Source organism: Arachis ipaensis, chromosome B3, assembly GCF_059453495.1.
Source record: "Arachis ipaensis isolate K30076 ecotype BB chromosome B3, ASM5945349v1, whole genome shotgun sequence".
NCBI lineage: Eukaryota > Viridiplantae > Streptophyta > Magnoliopsida > Fabales > Fabaceae > Arachis > Arachis ipaensis.
The window spans coordinates 99,481,791-99,498,697 of NC_142438.1; the positions used below are offsets into that span (position 1 = coordinate 99,481,791).

General features: G+C 37.7%; 1 protein-coding gene across 1 annotated transcript; it reads right to left on the reverse strand.

Annotated features, from left to right (window-relative positions):
• Window positions 1-3,991: 3,991 nt before the first annotated feature.
• Window positions 3,992-11,659, reverse strand: LOC107630681 (DNA-directed RNA polymerases II, IV and V subunit 12). The gene is made up of 5 exons (XM_021119057.2): window positions 11,332-11,659; window positions 11,189-11,240; window positions 5,346-5,400; window positions 5,109-5,201; window positions 3,992-4,173 (listed from the first exon to the last, which is right to left on the reverse strand). Exons 2-5 carry the CDS (start codon window positions 11,231-11,233, stop codon window positions 4,151-4,153), a joined length of 216 nt encoding a protein of 71 aa, XP_020974716.1. The 5' UTR covers window positions 11,234-11,240; window positions 11,332-11,659; the 3' UTR covers window positions 3,992-4,150.
• Between the last annotated feature and the right edge of the window lie 5,248 nt (window positions 11,660-16,907).

Genomic DNA, 16,907 nt, shown 5'->3' on the forward strand with positions numbered 1-16,907 from the left:
GCCATCTTGATCTTTCTTATGATGCTGTTCCAAAATAGGCAATCCCACTTGATTATTATTATTAAAGTAATACTATGAAATTAATATTTTTAAAATTATTTTATTTCTCTTAATTCTATAAATTATAAATTTTTAATTTTTAATTTTAAATTATAAACTATAAATTTTTCAAAAAATAAAAAATAGTTTGAATTAAAAAAACTACTACTACTATAAAATAAAAAAAAACTCATATTACATATATATCTTTTTTAATATAATTAACATATATATTGGGAACTAGGATTAGGGTATTAGGAAAATACCTACAAAACTTGTTTTATATACTTTCAATCTTTTCCTTTTAAAAAAATAAAAAATAAATAATTTAATAACAAAATAAGAGAACTAAACAACACAAAACAACAGTATCCACAGTTGGTACTTATCAGCTCCTTATCATTTCTACGGATTTAATAAGTATTTATTTAAACTCTATGGCATATCAAATCAATTCTAAATTTTGTAAATTTTCTTAGATTGATTTATATAGTAAGATGTCAGAATTTAACTGCTTGATAGATAAAATTTATCGTGCATAAGAAATTATTCAATTCTATAAGTCAACAAGACCTACGCTGAATATATATTTAATCTTAAGCTTTCTTTTTAAAAGACACTTCAATTTCTAACTCATAAAAAAGATACCGAAACAATCTTGAATGAATTTTGGTGGAAAAAAAATGTAAAACTCTACAAGTAGTTGTCCTGTATGAATTTGTGAATTTTGATTCTAGTCCCCATTAAAGAAAAATAATGTTCCAAAAATTTTAAAAATATTTAGATTTGATCCTTATGTTTCATTTTTAAGAGAGTTCATATGTGCCATTTTCAGGATTTATAGAATTACAAAAGGATTTACAGAATTACAAAAATAAAAACTGCTTCTTGTAAAATTGGTAAGCTGAATGCTGAGCTTCCATATCTCTCAATTTCTATTATTTGTTCCAACAGACAAGACCATCTTTTTTGAGATCCTGTCCATCCTACCGAAACTTCTATTCGCATCTTTGTCGAGACTTTTTGATAGACCTTCAAGATATGCATCTCCTATTACCATGAGACAGCTTATAGATGCTTAAATTTCTTTTTTCTTTTTCCATTTTATATCTTAATTTGTCCTCACAATAATACAATATGCTTTTTTTTTTACTTGTGATTGTCAAGCAGTTCAAAAAGTTAAAAAAGGCTGACCAAAAGGAAATAAAAGAGATGGGGTTGGGGGATTGAAACAATGATAGAGAAAAGACTAAAGAGAAAACACAGTTTACATTAGGGGTGTTCATGGTTCAGTTTTTTCATAAATTGAACTGAAACTGCACTAAACCATTTTAAATGGTTTAAAAATTGAACCAAACTACTTTGTCAAATAAGAAACTAGTTTTAAACCAGTTTACAATACAGTGCACCAGTTTAAACCAGTTCATAAAAATAAAACCAATTTTAATAAAAAAAACACCAGTTTAAACTGGTTTATAGGCTAAAACTAGTTTTAACTTTTAACATATATAAAATTAATTTTTACATTTTCTCTCTCTCCCTCTCTCTCTCTCCTTCTCTCTCTCTCTCCCCCCTATCCCTCTCTCTCTCTCCTCCCCCTCTCTCTCTCTCTCTCTCTCTCTCTCTCTCTCTCTCTTCTTCTCTCCCTCTCTCCCCCTCCTTTCTCTCTCTCTCTCTCTTCTTCTCTCCCTCTCTCCCCCTCCTTTCTCTCTCCCACTCCCTCTCCTTCTCTCCCTCTCTCCCCCTCCTCTCTCTATCTCCCTTCTCTCCCTCTCTCTCCTTCCCATCTTCCTCCCTCTCTTCTTCTCTCCCTCTCTCCCCCTCCTTTCTCTCTTTTCCTTTTCTCTCTCTCTCCCCCTTCCCATCTTTCTCCCCTCCCCTCTCTTTGTCTTTCTCTCTCCCCTTCTTCTCTCTCTCTCTCCTTTTCTCCCTCTCTATCACTTTCTCTCATTCTCTCTCTCTCTCCCCTATCCCTCTTCTTCTCTCTCTCTCTCTCTCTCCATCTTCTCCTTTTCTCTCCCCATCCTCTCTCTTTCTCTCTCCCTCTCTCTCTCTTAACATATATAAAATTGAATTTTATATTCTCTTTCTTACCCTCTCTCTCTCTTTCTCTCCCTCTCTCTCTCTTTCTCTCCCTCTCTCTCTTTTTCTCTTTCTCCCTTTTTCTCTTTTCTTCCCCTCTTCCTCTTTTTCTCCTCTTCTCTCCCTCTCTCTCTCTCTTCTTCTCTCCCTTTCTCTCTCTCCTTCCCCTCTCACTCTTCCTCTTCTCTCTCTCCCCCTCTTTCTCCCATTTCCCTCTCTTTGCCTTCCTCTCTCTCTCTCTCTCTCTCTCTCTCTCTCTCTCTCTCCCTTTTTCTTTTCTCTTTCTCTCCCTCTCTCTTCTTATCTTCCTCTCTCTTCCCCTCCTATCTCTCTCCCCTGCCCCTTTTTCTCCCCCTCCCCTTTCTTTCTCCCTCTATGCCTTTCTCTCACTCTCTCCCCCATCCCTCTTACTCTCTATCTCTTTCTCCTTCTCTCTCCTTGCCTCTTCCTCTCTCTCTTTCTCTCTCTCTCTCTCTCACTTTCTCTCCTTCTCTCTTCCTCTCTCTTTCTTTTGCGCTCTTTCTCCCCCTTCTCTCTCTCCTCCTCATCTCTCTTTTTTTATCTCCCCTTCTTCCCTCTTTTTTCTCTTTTCTCTCTCCCTCCTTCTCTTTCTTGTTTTGGAAAAAAGAAGAGAGAGAAGAGAGATATAAAGTGAGAGAAAGTTAAGAGAGAAAGAGAAAAAAGAGAAAGAAAGGGAAGAAAGAGGAGAAAGAGAGAGAGGAAGGAGAAGAAAGAGAGAGAAGAGGAGAGAGAAAGAAGGAAAGGGAAGAGAGAGAAAGAGAAATAGGAGAGAGAAAGAGAAAAAAAGAAAAAAGAGAGAGAAAGAGGAAGAGAGAAGGGAGGGAAAGAGAGGAGGAAGAGGTGAGAGAGAGAGGAAAAAGGAGAGAGAGAGAGAAGGGGGAAGGGAGAGAGGGAGAGAAAATGGAGAGAGAGAGAAAGAGAGAGAAGAGGGAAAGAAAGAGGAGAAGGAGAGAGAGAGGAAGAAAGAGGGGAAGAGAGAGAGAGAAAGAAAAGGGGAGAGCAAGGAAAAAGAGGAAGAGAGAGAGAGAGAAAGAGAGGAAGGAAGAGAGAGAGAGAGGGAGAGGAGGGAAAAGATAGAGAGAGAGAGAGAGAGAGAGAAGGGGGAAGGGAGGGGGAGCGAGAGAGATGGGAGAAAAAAGAAAGAGAGGGAGAGAGAGAGGGAGAGGAAATGGAGACAGAGAAAGAGAGGAGGGGAAGAAAGAGGAGAATGAGAGAAAGAGAGGAAGAAAGAGGGGGGAGAGAGAGAGGAAGAGAGAAAGGAGGAGAGAGAGAGGAATGAAGGGGAGAGAGAGGGAGAGGAGGGAAAGGAGAGAGAGAAGGAGAGAGAAGGGAGCGGGAAAGAGAGGAGGGAGAGGAGAGAGAGAAAGAAAGGGGAAGAGAAAGGGAAAGGAGGGAGAGAGAGGAAAGGGAGAAAGAGGAGAGAGAGAGAGAAGGGAGAGAAGGAAGAAAGAGGAAAGAGAGAGAAGGGAGAGAGGAGGGGAGAAAGAGGAAGGGGTGAGAGAGAGAAAGAGTATGTAAAAACTAATTTTAGAATTTAAATAAAACCAATTTTAATTTGGTTTAAAACTAAACTCAACCATAAAAACTGGTTTTTAATAAACTGATTTTCATAAAAACTATAATTTCAGTTCAGTTTTTTATTTAAAAAAACTGGTTTATTTAAAACAGTTTCGGTTCAGCTTTAATTCAGTAAAACCAGCTTTTTTGCACACCCCTAATTTACATATATGTTTAGTCTTTATAAATTTGAGTTATGTTGAACTTTTATCCTTTTTTTTGTACTTTTTCTTAACATGCCATATAGGCATATAGTAGTAGGTGATCCATTTGTTTTAAAAAGTACTAATCATTTTAATAGTTCAAGACTCGAAGGATCATTAATGGTTAAATTTTAGTTTCGTAAGACTGCACTAAAACAGCGCAGCACATTCACATCACAATTTCATTACAAGTCTTTAACGGTTGCATTCGAAAATACTTGCCAACGCCACAGCAGTTTTTGTTAACGTCAATGTGCCTCATACTGGACAACTGCATAAAAACCAAAGAAATAAAGATGTAAATGAACAGTGTAGATAAACTGCATGTATGTCTTAAAGTAATGCATCAAATGCAAGCATGTCATTCTCAGAAGAATCCCAGCCATTAATAATTTTCCATTTTTCCGTGACCTAGGCACAGCGAAGATGGTCAGCATTTAACACTAACATATGATGTTTTTGATTGATCTATTTCATTTCACATTGGGTTTTGTTGTTCTTATTGGGTTATATTTGAAAAAGGAGCCTTGGAGCAACGGTTAAGTTGTTTAGGGTTCAGTGCTTCCACCAAACTCTCCTAGATATAACTTATCAGATGAGCAACTACCCAAAATGATGAAGAGGACAAATAATTGTTGACATGATTATTGTTGACATGATTGGTTAATTAAACTCCTAGACCCTCCTTCATAATTTTCTTTAAAAAAAGCATCAAATTCGAACAGTCTATAATTGTTAGGAATCAAGCAAGATTACCAAATGCTCGGATGAAAACTTGAATCTCGAAATAAACACAAAAATAAGCCATGTTACTACTTTTAAATACGAGTTTTTGTCATTGTACTAACTTCTAAGGAGGCCGAGACTCAAACCCTATTCAAAAATCAAAGGTCAATTTTGTTGACTAGTTTGGAGCCTAAACATGCAACTACATTTTAAAACCCAAGAGGTTTTAACTGTAAGGATATATTTCTGAATGAAACTCATTCGGGTAAGGTGTTTCCAATTTTACCCGCAACCAAAATTAGGGTTTCGATAACCTCCATTATTCAAAATAAACCATCCAAACAAAGTGCACCTTTTCACGCATTGAAAAATTAGGCGTCCATGAACAACACATCACATAAACTAAAATTATGAGAAAACAATAAAGGAAAATTGAAAATTAGGGATTATGAAATTCAAATTATAAAAGAGAGGGCTTACTGCGACGAGTGCGCTTCTTGTAAAGGATACGGTAACCACACTCTCTGCACTGTATAACATCACCTGGTTTCAGCGTATTCTCCATACCACAATCTGCACAATGAAGAAACAAATGAAAAAAGAGAACTTCAAAAGAACAAATTGTCTTTCAGAACCCTAGAATCCAAAATCACTCATAGGCAGAAGAATTATCGAAGAAACAAATATGAGAGATGAGAGGAGAGGAGAAATAGAAACCTCTGCAGATGTAGCTAACTGGCTCAGCTTGAGGATCCATTGATGATGAGGGTTTCTGAGTGATCGAGAGACAAGAAAATTTTAAGTTTCAGGTTTCAGGTTTCGGTGCAGCCAGCAAGGCAGCAACACCCTATAAAAGAGGGCAAAGAGATACATTTAGTAAGAAACCGGTCAATCTAAAGATTCAGGCTCAATGGCAATAGATCCCATGAGGACGGGAACATGGCCCCGCCCTTGTCTCCAAAACCTGCCCCGTCCCCGCGACGAGTAACAGGGACCCGTATTCGCTGGAATCAGAGTCTATGCGGATTTTTATAAAAAATAATAAAAATAAAAAAAATGAAAAAAAAAACAGAAAAATTAGAAAAAAAATGAAGATTATTTCTAATTGTTATTATAAACATATTTTTTATTGTTTTCAAATACTTAAATAGCAATAAACAACAAACATCTGTACTAAATATATTTATAAAACATTAAAGAGGTAAATACCAAATCGGTACTCGAAAGATTCTGGCGCTGATAAAATGGTACCTGATTTTTGTTATTAACAAAATAGTCCTTGAAAAATTTTAAAATTTGACAAAATCACCCCTAACATGAAAAGATGACGTCACAGTGAACGGAAAATATTAATATGGCCGTGGAAAGAGAGCTCCAACGACGTTAAAAAGCACCACCAACTCCTCCTCCTCCTCCTCCTCCTTCCCACCACCAACTCATTCTTCTTCTTCTTCGGTGCCGGCGAGGGAGGACGCACGCGAAGAAAGGGCCGAAGAGCTGGTCGAGCCGGCACCTTCTTAACCGCGATGCTGGATAGTATGGGGTGCGAGGTAGCAGAGGCGGGAGGCTTCGGGTTCATCGTAGATTCCAGCAACGCCACACTCTTCACGTGGTTTTTCGTCGTCATTTGTAAAGGAGAAGAGAGACAAGTGTTGGTGCTGTTGTGGCTTGGGGATTGGAGAGTTGTCGTTGTGGGAGCTAGCGGCACGTGTTGTGGTGGTGGCGGTGGGTTTAGGGAGGGTTTTGTTGTGGAAGAGAGGGAAAGAAGAGGATTTGGAGATATGGTTGGTGGTGGTGGCGGCAGTTGATGTGAGAGGAGAACAGATATTTGAAAGTGAAGCAGCAGCCATGAGAAAACATGTCGCCCTCCTCCATTACGCCACAGTGGGTCGTACTCTCTTGCGTCACCGTCGCATGCGTCCTGCCTCCCTCGTCGGCGCTGGAGAAGAAGAAGAAGAATGGGTTGGTGGTGGGAAGGAGGAGGAGGAGGAGGAGGAGGAGAAGAAGGGATTGGTGGTGGTTTTAACCAAGGTTCAGAAAATCGGACCGGTCATCAAACCGTTCTAGCTACTGGTTCACTGGTTTACTAGTCCAACCGGTTCAACCGGTGGTTCAACCGGAAGAACCGTTTCAAAATAAAATAATAAATAAATTATAAATAAACATCATAAAATATAATTATAGTATAAATCTTAAATATCTTCCAAATTTAAAACACTATATGAAATGTCAACCAAATCCATATAATTTTATCAAAATACAAAGTAAAATAGTGAAAAGAGCAATGGTGCAAACAGCAACAGCACAACTAGAAATAATCATTAATCGCTCCTAAATTAATTCAAAACAGTAGCATAACAAATAATCACCCCTAAATTTAAAACAGCAGCATAACAAAATCACTAATCACAAATCACAAATCACTTATCACAAATTCAAAATTCAAAACACTCAATGCCATAAATCCATAACAAAACAGCAGCATAAGTGCATAACAAGTTAACAACAGCAGCTTAACAAGTCACTAATCAGTAATCACAAATTCCAAACACAAATCAGCAGCATTGATCAAACTAAATTTATACCAGCTACCGTCAATTTATTTTTGTATTTTGCAACCCCTTGTTCTGTTTTGCAGTTTTGCTTCCTTACACTTGATCAAATTAGATGTATTGAATCCAATTGCCAACCCTTCATCCAATGGCATAGCCCCCTTAACTGAAAGCCGCAATTTGGTGCAGCCCCACTTGCCCATTAATGTCTCCCACTTCCATATATATATATATATTATTATGCTAAACCATACATTGTTAAACTAGAGGCAGAGGGTTTCATATTCAGCTTGACAAAAATGTCAGAGCTTCCATTTCCACTAACCTCAAAAATTCAACCTCAAATCCCTGAAAACAGAGTAACACAGACTCAACTTTTCACTAACCTCAAATCAGTAAATCAGTAATCACAAATTCCAAATTCAAATCAACATCATTACAAAAGACCCAAGAAATCACAAATCACAAATTCAACTTCAAATCCCTGAAACAGAGTAACACAGACTCAACTTTCCACTAACCTCAAATCAGTAAATTAGTAATCACAAATTCCAAACTCAAATCAGCAGCATTACAAAAATTATAAAACAGCAACCAGCAACCAACAACCAGAAATTATAAAACAGCAATTACGAAGTTAAAAACATAACTGAAATTACAAAGAGCTTCCACCATGGCAAAACTCCAATCACTCTGATTCTCACAATAGCAACAGCAATAGCAATAGCAACAAGCAATGGCATCAGATTCCGTAATCAATCATCCAAAAACTAAATCAAATCAATCGCATAGTAAATTAATTGCAAGAACCCTCCGTATGGAAAATCAAATTTGAGCAAAAACCACACAAATTAAAACAACCAACAAATCAGTGCACCCAAGCAGCTTGCAGAACAATGCACAAAAATCGTAGTATATGAAACGAGAGAGTACAGAACTCACAGGAGACGCAGTAGACAAGCCAGCCAAGTGCCAAAACATCTTGAATTCTCAGAGGAGGAGGAAGAAAGAATCGGATCAGGCAGGGCGTAGAAACCCTAGCGCCTCGGGTTCCCAAATCGAATCAAAAACGGGGGAAACCCTAGAATCGGGAATAGGGGCGACAAGACAACAGCGCGCAGGACGAAGACGATGGAGGATGGACGCCGAGCGAGGAAGAAGAGAGCGAAGTGCGAACAGGGGGTTGAGAAGAACCATGGTTAGGAACGAAAGAGAGAGGGAGCACAAGTTGTGGGTTTGGGACAGGGGGAAGGAGGAAGTCGCGAAGGCGCCGACAACCACGACGGCGGCGGCAGAACCGGGCAGAAGAAGTTAGAGAAAGTTTGAAGGAGGGGGTGGGTTTGGGGAAAGAGGGAGAGTGTCACGCGTTGTGGGTGGGGTGGGGAGCGTTCCTTTTTTTTATATAAAATTAAAGAACCGGCCGATTTTCGGTCTGGTCCAACCGACTGGTTCCTGGCCGGTCCAGCAATTTTCAAACGGTTTTCAGATTTGCGGTTTTAGACACCAGACCGGACCCTTTTTGTTGCCAGTTCCCGGCTGAACCGGTTCGATCGGCCGGTTCGGTCCGGTTTTAAGAACCATGGTTTTAACGTCGCCGGAGCTCTCTTTCGATGGTCACATTAGCATTTTCCGTTCAATGTGACATCATCTTTTTATGTTAGGGGTAATTTTGTCAAATTTTAAAATTTTCCGAGAACTATTTTGTCAATAACAAAAGTCATGTACTATTTTGTCAGCGCCAGAATCTTTCGGGTACCGATTTGGTATTTATCTCAACATTAAAACAACTAAACATATTCAAAAACTAAAAAAATAATTCTCAAGCCTTCTTTCATCCTGTGATAGTAGTGATGGTAAATTCCGATTTATTTGAATCCTAACTCGAACAAAAAATCACAAATCACAGGAATCATAAAATTTCAAAGAAATCACAAAAATCACAGAAATATAAATTGTAATGAAAAGAATCAAAATCAAGAATAATCAAAATCAGAAATAATATAATAATTAACAAGTTCTCCAAAGTAAATTAAAATTAACAAGTTCTTCAAAGCATATTAAAATAAATCAGAACATGTTCTTCAAAGCGAATTAACAAGTTCTTCAAAACAAATTAAAATTAACAAGTTTTTCAAATCAAATTAAGATTAATCAGAACAAGTTCTTCAAAGCAAATTAACAAGTTCTTCAAAGCAAAATAAAATTAACGAATTCTTCAAAGTAAATTAAAATAAATCAGTACAAGTTCTGCAAAGCAAATTAAAATTACAGAGATAATATGAAAGATGAACCCTAAAACCATAACTGAATGGATTTAAATGGTAGTTCACAGAACTTGCCGGGAGGAAGAGTACCTGAGCTGACGGTGAAGATCGGCGACAAGGCGAAGAGGCGAAAACGTGAAGACGAGAAGACGCGGAGAGGCGAAGATGCGAAGAGTTTCTGAAGCGACGCTGCTGCCTCGGCTGGGTCAGGCGGCGACGAAGATGTTCTCCTTGGCTGGGTCAGCGGCGATGACAATGTTGCGATTGCGAACGGGATGACTGATGAGACTCAGGCGCGCGAGGAGAGGGTAGGAGCCTCGTGTTGGCGGCGGTGAGGGGGTAGGAGATGGCGGACAACAGTGGTGACTGGTAGTGGTGAGAGGAGAGGAGAGGAGAGGGAGAACGAGCTTCAGAGTTCAGAGTGAGTAAGTGTGAGTGATGGCTAGGGTTGGAAACTTGGAATTTTCTAGGTTTTGAAAACTGGGTCGGCCATCGAACAATTCTAGTTATTAGTTTATTGGTTTATTGGTCCAACTGATTTAACTGTGATCAAACCAAAAAAATTATTTTATAATAAAATAATAAATAAATTATAAATAATACCCTAACACATTTGTAGTCTAATACAAATTTAGTCATTTCATAAGAAAATCATCACCATCTATAGCAAAATGCAATTCCAATCACTGAATACTATTCAATAGGTCAACACTGTTCAAACAAAATGCAATTCTAATTATTTAATAAATTAATACTGCACAATTCTTACAACTGAGTAACAATACCTCTTCTACAATTAAGCTCAACTTAATCACTGAACCAAACCTTCTCAAAACATAACAATTATCAAAACTTATCACAATCTAAACTCATCTAACAAACATCTCAAAACTCTAGGCCATCAACAAACACCAACATAGGCAACAAAGATCAAAGATATCATCAAATTGAAAAATAAAATAAAACAAAATAACGTTCATAAGAGTAATGGATTTAAGGTGAATCGAAAAGTTTCATCTAATATGTCTTCTCCATGAATTCTAAGATGTGAAGCTTCATATAAGCTTAAGAGTCCCTCAACATATGTGGCAAGTTTTTCATTGAAATTTCCATGCACATCCTTAAACCTTTTAAACATATATGGGAGGTTTCATTGAATAATGACAAGGTTGAGAAGCCGTTAGAGGTGATAAATCAAGTACACAAATTAAGAAGGAGGAGTTCATCATAGCATAAGACATAAAGTATATAATTTAGTTTTTGTATAAAAATATTGTATTTTCAACACAAGCTAAGTATTTTGAACACAAGTTAAATTTATCCAATGACTAACTGAAACTGGGTGATAATTTAGAAAAATGCTTTACAGCAAAAAGAATTTGCCGAAAGAAAACCTACCGAAATTCAGTGGCAAAAAATTAACATTATATAGTGGTCAAAAAAATAATAATGCTCGAGCATAATTGGCATAATTTATCGGGCATGCTCTAATTTTGTGCCCCACAATACTTTCCTTGGTGGTTTATGAAATCGCTACTTAACAAAATGACCAAAACATGAAGATAACAGATAACAACGCTATACTGTAAAAGCTTTAAGATCTGGAAAGCGCAGCTCGAATGAAAGTGGAATTGAATAGAGTAATTTGGAATTAGGGTTTTGGAGAATGAAAGAGAAAGGAAGGAGGCAATGAAGAACGAAACAGAACAACAACAATAATACTAAGAAAGAAAGAAAGAAAGACCTCGCGGAGGAGCTCGCAGTCCTTGGGCTCACGGAAGCGAGACATGCATTCGCTGAAGTCAATTCAGAAATCACAGAAACTGAGCATAGAAAAAAACAACAACTGAACAAGTGAAGAGAACAAGCGAGCATTGAGCCACTGACCTTCGAAGACGACGCCGACCGACCGTTGATTAACAGAAGACGCCGACCAGACGATGGAGAGAAGATGACGAGTTGACAACGACGCCGAGAATATGAAGACGAGGGTTGGACCGAGCTCGCGGAAGAGGAGAGCAGTGGTTACAAGGACGGAGGGCGGCAGTGGCTCGACGGAGGGCGGCAGTAGTGGCTCGAAGAGAGGCTAGGATTGGAGAGGGGGGATTCACTTATTCAGAGTTCTGCTTGACAGCTTCAGGCTGAGAGGAATGAGAGTGAGAGGAAAGGCATCAGGCATGGTTCAGTAAGCCAAATGAACAAAAAATGACGACGTTTCTCTCAAACAGGCTGGATTCTGATCCGGTCCAACCAGCCAATTCAACGATTTTTTATCGATTTTTAAAATTGTGGTATTAGAAAGTTAACCAAACTGTAATTACTTTCGATTTACGGTTAGACCAGTCGAATCGATCGATTCCATCCAATTTTTAAAATCATGGAAATTTTTCAACTCCTCACTTTGATATAATATATATATGACACGTAGGGGTGTTCATGATTCAGTTTTTTCATAAACTGAACTGAAACTGCACTAAACCATTTTAAATGGTTTAGAAACTGAACCAAACTACTTTGTCAAATAAGAAACTGGTTTTAAACTAGTTTACAATACAGTGCACCAGTTTAAATTGGTTTATAGGCTAAAACTAATTTTAACTTTTAACATATATAAAATTAATTTTTACATTTTCTCTCTCCCCCTCTCTCTCTTCTTTTCTCTCTCTCTCCCCCTCTCCTTCTCTCTCTCTCTCTTCTTCTCTCTCTCCCTCTCTCCCCCTCCTTTCTCTTTCTCTCCCTCTTTTCTCTTTTTTCCTTTTCTCTCTCTCTTCCCCTTCCCCTCTTTCTCCCCTCCCCTCTCTTTGTCTCTCTCTCTCTCTCTCCCACTCCCCTCTCCCTCTCTCTCTATCCCTTTCTCTCATTCTCTCTCTCCCCTATCCCTTTTCCTCTCTCTCTCTCTCCCTCTTCTCCTTTCCTCTCCCCCTCCTCCATCTCTTTCTCTCCCTCTCTCTCTCCCTCTCTCTTAACATATATAAAATTAGATTTTACATTCTTTTTCTTTCCCTCTCTCTCCCTCCCTCTCTCTCCTTCCTCTCTCTCTCTCTCTCTCACTCTTCCTTCTCTCCCTTTTCTTCCCCTCTTTCTCTCTTTCTCCTCTTCTCTCCCTCCTTTCTCTCTCTCCCCTTCTCTCCCTTTCTCTCTCTCTCCTTCCCCTCTCACTCTTCATCTTCTCTCTCTCTCCCCCTCTTTCTCCCATTTCCCTCTCTTTGTCTTCCTCTCTCTCTCTCTCCCCATTTTCCTTTTCTCTCTTTCTCCCCCTCTCTCTTCTTATCTTCCTATCTCTTCCCTTCCTCTCTCTCTCCCCTACCCCTCTTTCTCCCCCTTCCCTTTTTTCTCTCTCTCTCTTTTCTCCCTCTATCCCTTTCTCTCATTCTCTCTCCCATATCCCTCTTTCTCTCTATCTCTCTCTCCCTCTCTCTCTTTTTCTCTTCCCCTTCTCTCTCTCTCTCCCTCTCTCTCTCTCTCCCCTATCCCTCTTCCTCTTTATATCTCTCTCCCTCTCTCTCTTTCCCTCTTCCCCTCCTCTCTCTCTCCCTCTCTCTTTCTCTCTCCCTCTCTCTGTCTCTCTCAATTTCTCTCCCTCTCTCTCTTGCGCTCTTTCTCCCCTCCCTTCTCTCTCTCTCTATCTCTCTCTCTCTCTCTTTTTCTCTCTCATCTCCTCCTCTCTCTTTTCTATCTCTTCTTCTCCCCTTTTTTTATTTTCTCTCTCCTTTCTTCTCTCTCTTATTTTGGAGAAAAGAGGAGGAGAGAGAGAAGAGGGATATAGAGTAAGAGAAGGTTGAGAGAGAAAGAGAAAAGAGAGAACAGAAGGGAAGAAAGAGGAGAAAGAGAGAGGAGAGCAAAGAAAGAGAGAGAATAGGAGAGAGAAATAAGGGAAGGGGGAGAGAGAGAAATAGGAAAGAGAAAGAGATAAAAGGGAAAAAGAGAGAGAGAGAGAGAGAGAGAGAGAAGGGGGAAGGAAGGGGAGCGAAGGAGAGGGGAGAAAAAAAGAAAGAGAGGGAGAGAGTGCAAGAGAAAGAGGAGAGAAAGAGAGAGAGGAGGGGAAGAAAGGGGGGAAGGAGAGAGAGGGAGAAAGATAGAAAGAGAGAGAGACAAAGAGAGTGGAGGGAGAGGAAAGAGAGAGAGAGAGAGAGAGAAAGAAAGAAAGAAAGAAAGAAAGGGGAAGCGAGAGGGAGAGAGAGAGAGAGAGAGAGAGAGAGGAAAGGGAGAAAGAGGAGGAGAGAGGGAGGAAGAGAGACGGGAAGGGAGAAGGAAAGAGAGAGAGAAAGACGAAGAGAGATGGGAGGGGGAGAGGGAGCATGGAGAGGAGAGAGATAGAGAGAGAAGGAGGGAGACAAAGAGGAGAGAGAGAGAGAGAGAGAAGGAAAAAAGGGGAAAGAGAGAGAAGGGAGAGAGGGGGAGAAAGAGGAGAGAGAGAGGAAGGGGAGAGAGAAAGTGAAGGGAGCGAGAGAGAGAAAAAGTATGTAAAAACTAATTTTAGACTTTAAATAAAACCAGTTTTAATTTGGTTTAAAACTAAACTGAACCATAAAAACTGGTTTTTAATAAACTGGTTTTCATAAAAACTATGGTTTCAGTTCAAATTTTTATTTAAAAAAACTGGTTTATTTAAAACAGTTTCAGTTCAGTTTCAATTCAGTTCAGTGAAACCAATTTTTTTGCACACCCCTAATGACACGGGTATTATTGTCTTTTTATATATACGGAGATTATACTGGTCCTCATGGAACTTGGACTTCTATCCCTACCTCCGCTCCGTATAATAAACAGATCTCCGTTTTCTGTTCCTGTGGTACAAAATTCTCCCCATATTCATCCTCTAGCGGGTAAATCCTCGTGGGTACCCATCCCGTCAGGGAGTTTTTGCCATTCCTAAGTTGGATTTCAGTTTAATTAAATTATAATCAAATAAATAATAAAATATAGAATAATTTATCTAAAGAAAATACTTGGAATTTATATTTACGTAAATATAGTAATTTCAAATTAGGTTTAATTACTCTGTTAGTCCATATAATTTTGCAAAATTTTCAATTAGGTCCCTATACTTTTTTTTCTTTTAATTGAGTCCTTGCACCAAAATTTTTTTTATTGGGTCCCTACACTTTTTTTTATTTAGGTCCCTGTACCAATTCTTTTTTTTTTAGTTGGGCCCTTATAAAATTAAGCCAATTACTATTAAGAGGGACTTAATTGAAAAAAAAATGTGGTGCAGGGACCCAATTAAAAAGAAAAAAAAAGTATAGGGACCTAATTGAAAATTTCACGAAACTATAAATCATGTTTATATAAATCATGGAATCTCTACCATTTTTTATCATTTATACATAAATCGTGGAATTCTTACCACAGTTTATAAAAAAGCACATATACACATAATCCGTAGAACTATTGTATATACGTGCTTCTTCATAAATCGTGGTAAGGGTTGTACAATTTATGTGTAAATGATAAAAAGTAGTAAGGGTTTATGGTTTATATAGATTTGTAACAAGACAAACATGTAATCAGTTAGGAATTATTATATTTGCATATATATAAATTTCAATTGTTTTCTTTAAGTAAATTATCCTAAAATATAGTATATATTACCATTTCTACCAACGAATATTGAATATACACATATATCTGCCTATGAAAAAAAGTGAATCTAATCTTATATACCGCCACCACCAATAGTAGTCCTACCTTACCTTTTACATTGTTAATCACTAACATCATTAATAATTTATAATCCCTAACAAAATTCACATGAATCGTCATCACAATTCATAATTACATTGTGTGCTAAAACTTCTTATTTTTTTAGAAAAAATGCTTCATGAGCTTTTGATGGCATTGCTGGGCTATACCAACGATTTGATCATCAAATGTAAGAAAAAACTACCTCCTTCCTAAACAAATTCAAATTTTCGACGAATGCACCTTCACTTTCACTCTTGATATCTTTTTTGTCGATCCTAGTAACAGGTTTTGCTTCTCACTTTCTATCTCAAAGTTCTTTCCAAATTCCATTAAATCTTGACTATGAAATATAACGGTTCTTTGTGTCATTTTTTTTCTTTCTAACAATTGAAACTTGTTGAGCTTTGATACTGTACTTTGGGATTAAAATTGATTGAATGTGTTTGTGGAAACAATTTATCAAAAAGATTATTACATTGGGATTTGTTTATCAAAAACTTGACTGTTTGACATCCAAGTAAAGGAATTTAAGCTAGATTTTCTCTACAACTACATATTCGAATGCAAAACCTTTGGGGAATGTTTCTAACTATAAAGCACGGACACTTTGCTAAGTTGTCATGTCTTTGCTAAGTTGTTGTGTTTGTGTGTCAGATATATTTTGGACACGACAATCATCAACAATCATCCGACACGCGTGTCTCCCCTGTGTCCACTGCGTCTTAATAAAAAATAAAAGATTCTTCTCCGGACATACTTGGACACACCTAAAAACCGTCACATGTCAGCGTGTCCTGCCTTATTCTTAACATGTATTTTTAAAATGAAATTAAAACTAGTATATATTATTATTTATTGAAACAAAAAGATATTCTAAATATTTTATATAATTAAAAAAATTATTAAAGACAGTTAAAAATTAATTTATATTTAATATTAATAAAATATTAAAATATCATTATAATTTATCTAAAAAATAATTTATATTTTATATATACCGTATCTCCATGTCTTATAAAAATTTATATTCATATGTCCGCGTGTCCCATGTCATATCGTATCCATGTCAGTGTTCATACATCATAGGTTTTTTATATGTCAAAAAAAAGAAGCCTAGTGTTTATTATAAGGCAGTAGCTAATGACATTTTTGAGGTTCTCTCAATTTATGGTGGTGGTGGTGGTGAAGGATTGGTGATTGGGGATAGAGTAGTATTATAGTTGGAGTTAGTTGGATTTTACTAGAGGATAATTTGAAAATTTTAATAATTTTTTTTTGGATTTGGATAATTTTATCAATAGAATCTTGTGGATATAAGGCTAGTTTCATTTTTTCGTGAGTAGATTTACAACGTTTTGAAATGTTCGCGGGTCAAAAAAGTAGTTTATTCTAAAATATAATATATGGTGTTCATATTTGGACCCATAAAATGAGTCAAATCTCTACAAAACCTAAAGAAGAAAAGTCTCCCATGAGTAAAACCTGCGAGTCCCACCTGGTCCATTAACGAGGTCAGATCTACGTGGTGGGTCATTTACCTGAACTACATCAAATTTGGACTCCCTAGACCCGAGTCCGACCTGACTCGGGGAGCAAGTAAAACTCTCCTTTCAATACTTCAATTACATGGACTGTAGTGGTACAATTGCCTACTCGGCAGCAACTTCCTACACAATGAGAAATAACTCTCCACTCTGAGTAGATAAAAATCACATGGCTAATGACTTAGCCCATGAACTTACTCAATAAATATGTAGATCAGTCAGGTAAAATAATTT

Excerpts from the sequence above, each read along its gene's own strand:
- LOC107630681 (XM_021119057.2), bottom strand. The coding sequence starts at position 11,233 with ATGTCTCGCTTCCGTGAGCCCAAGGACTGCGAGCTCCTCCGCGAG. Across the intron at positions 5,202-5,345 it reads AGTTAGCTACATCTGCAGAG|ATTGTGGTATGGAGAATACG; the intron begins GTTTCTATTTCT and ends TTCATTGTGCAG. Across the intron at positions 4,174-5,108 it reads CAAGAAGCGCACTCGTCGCA|TTGTCCAGTATGAGGCACAT; the intron begins GTAAGCCCTCTC and ends GTTTTTATGCAG.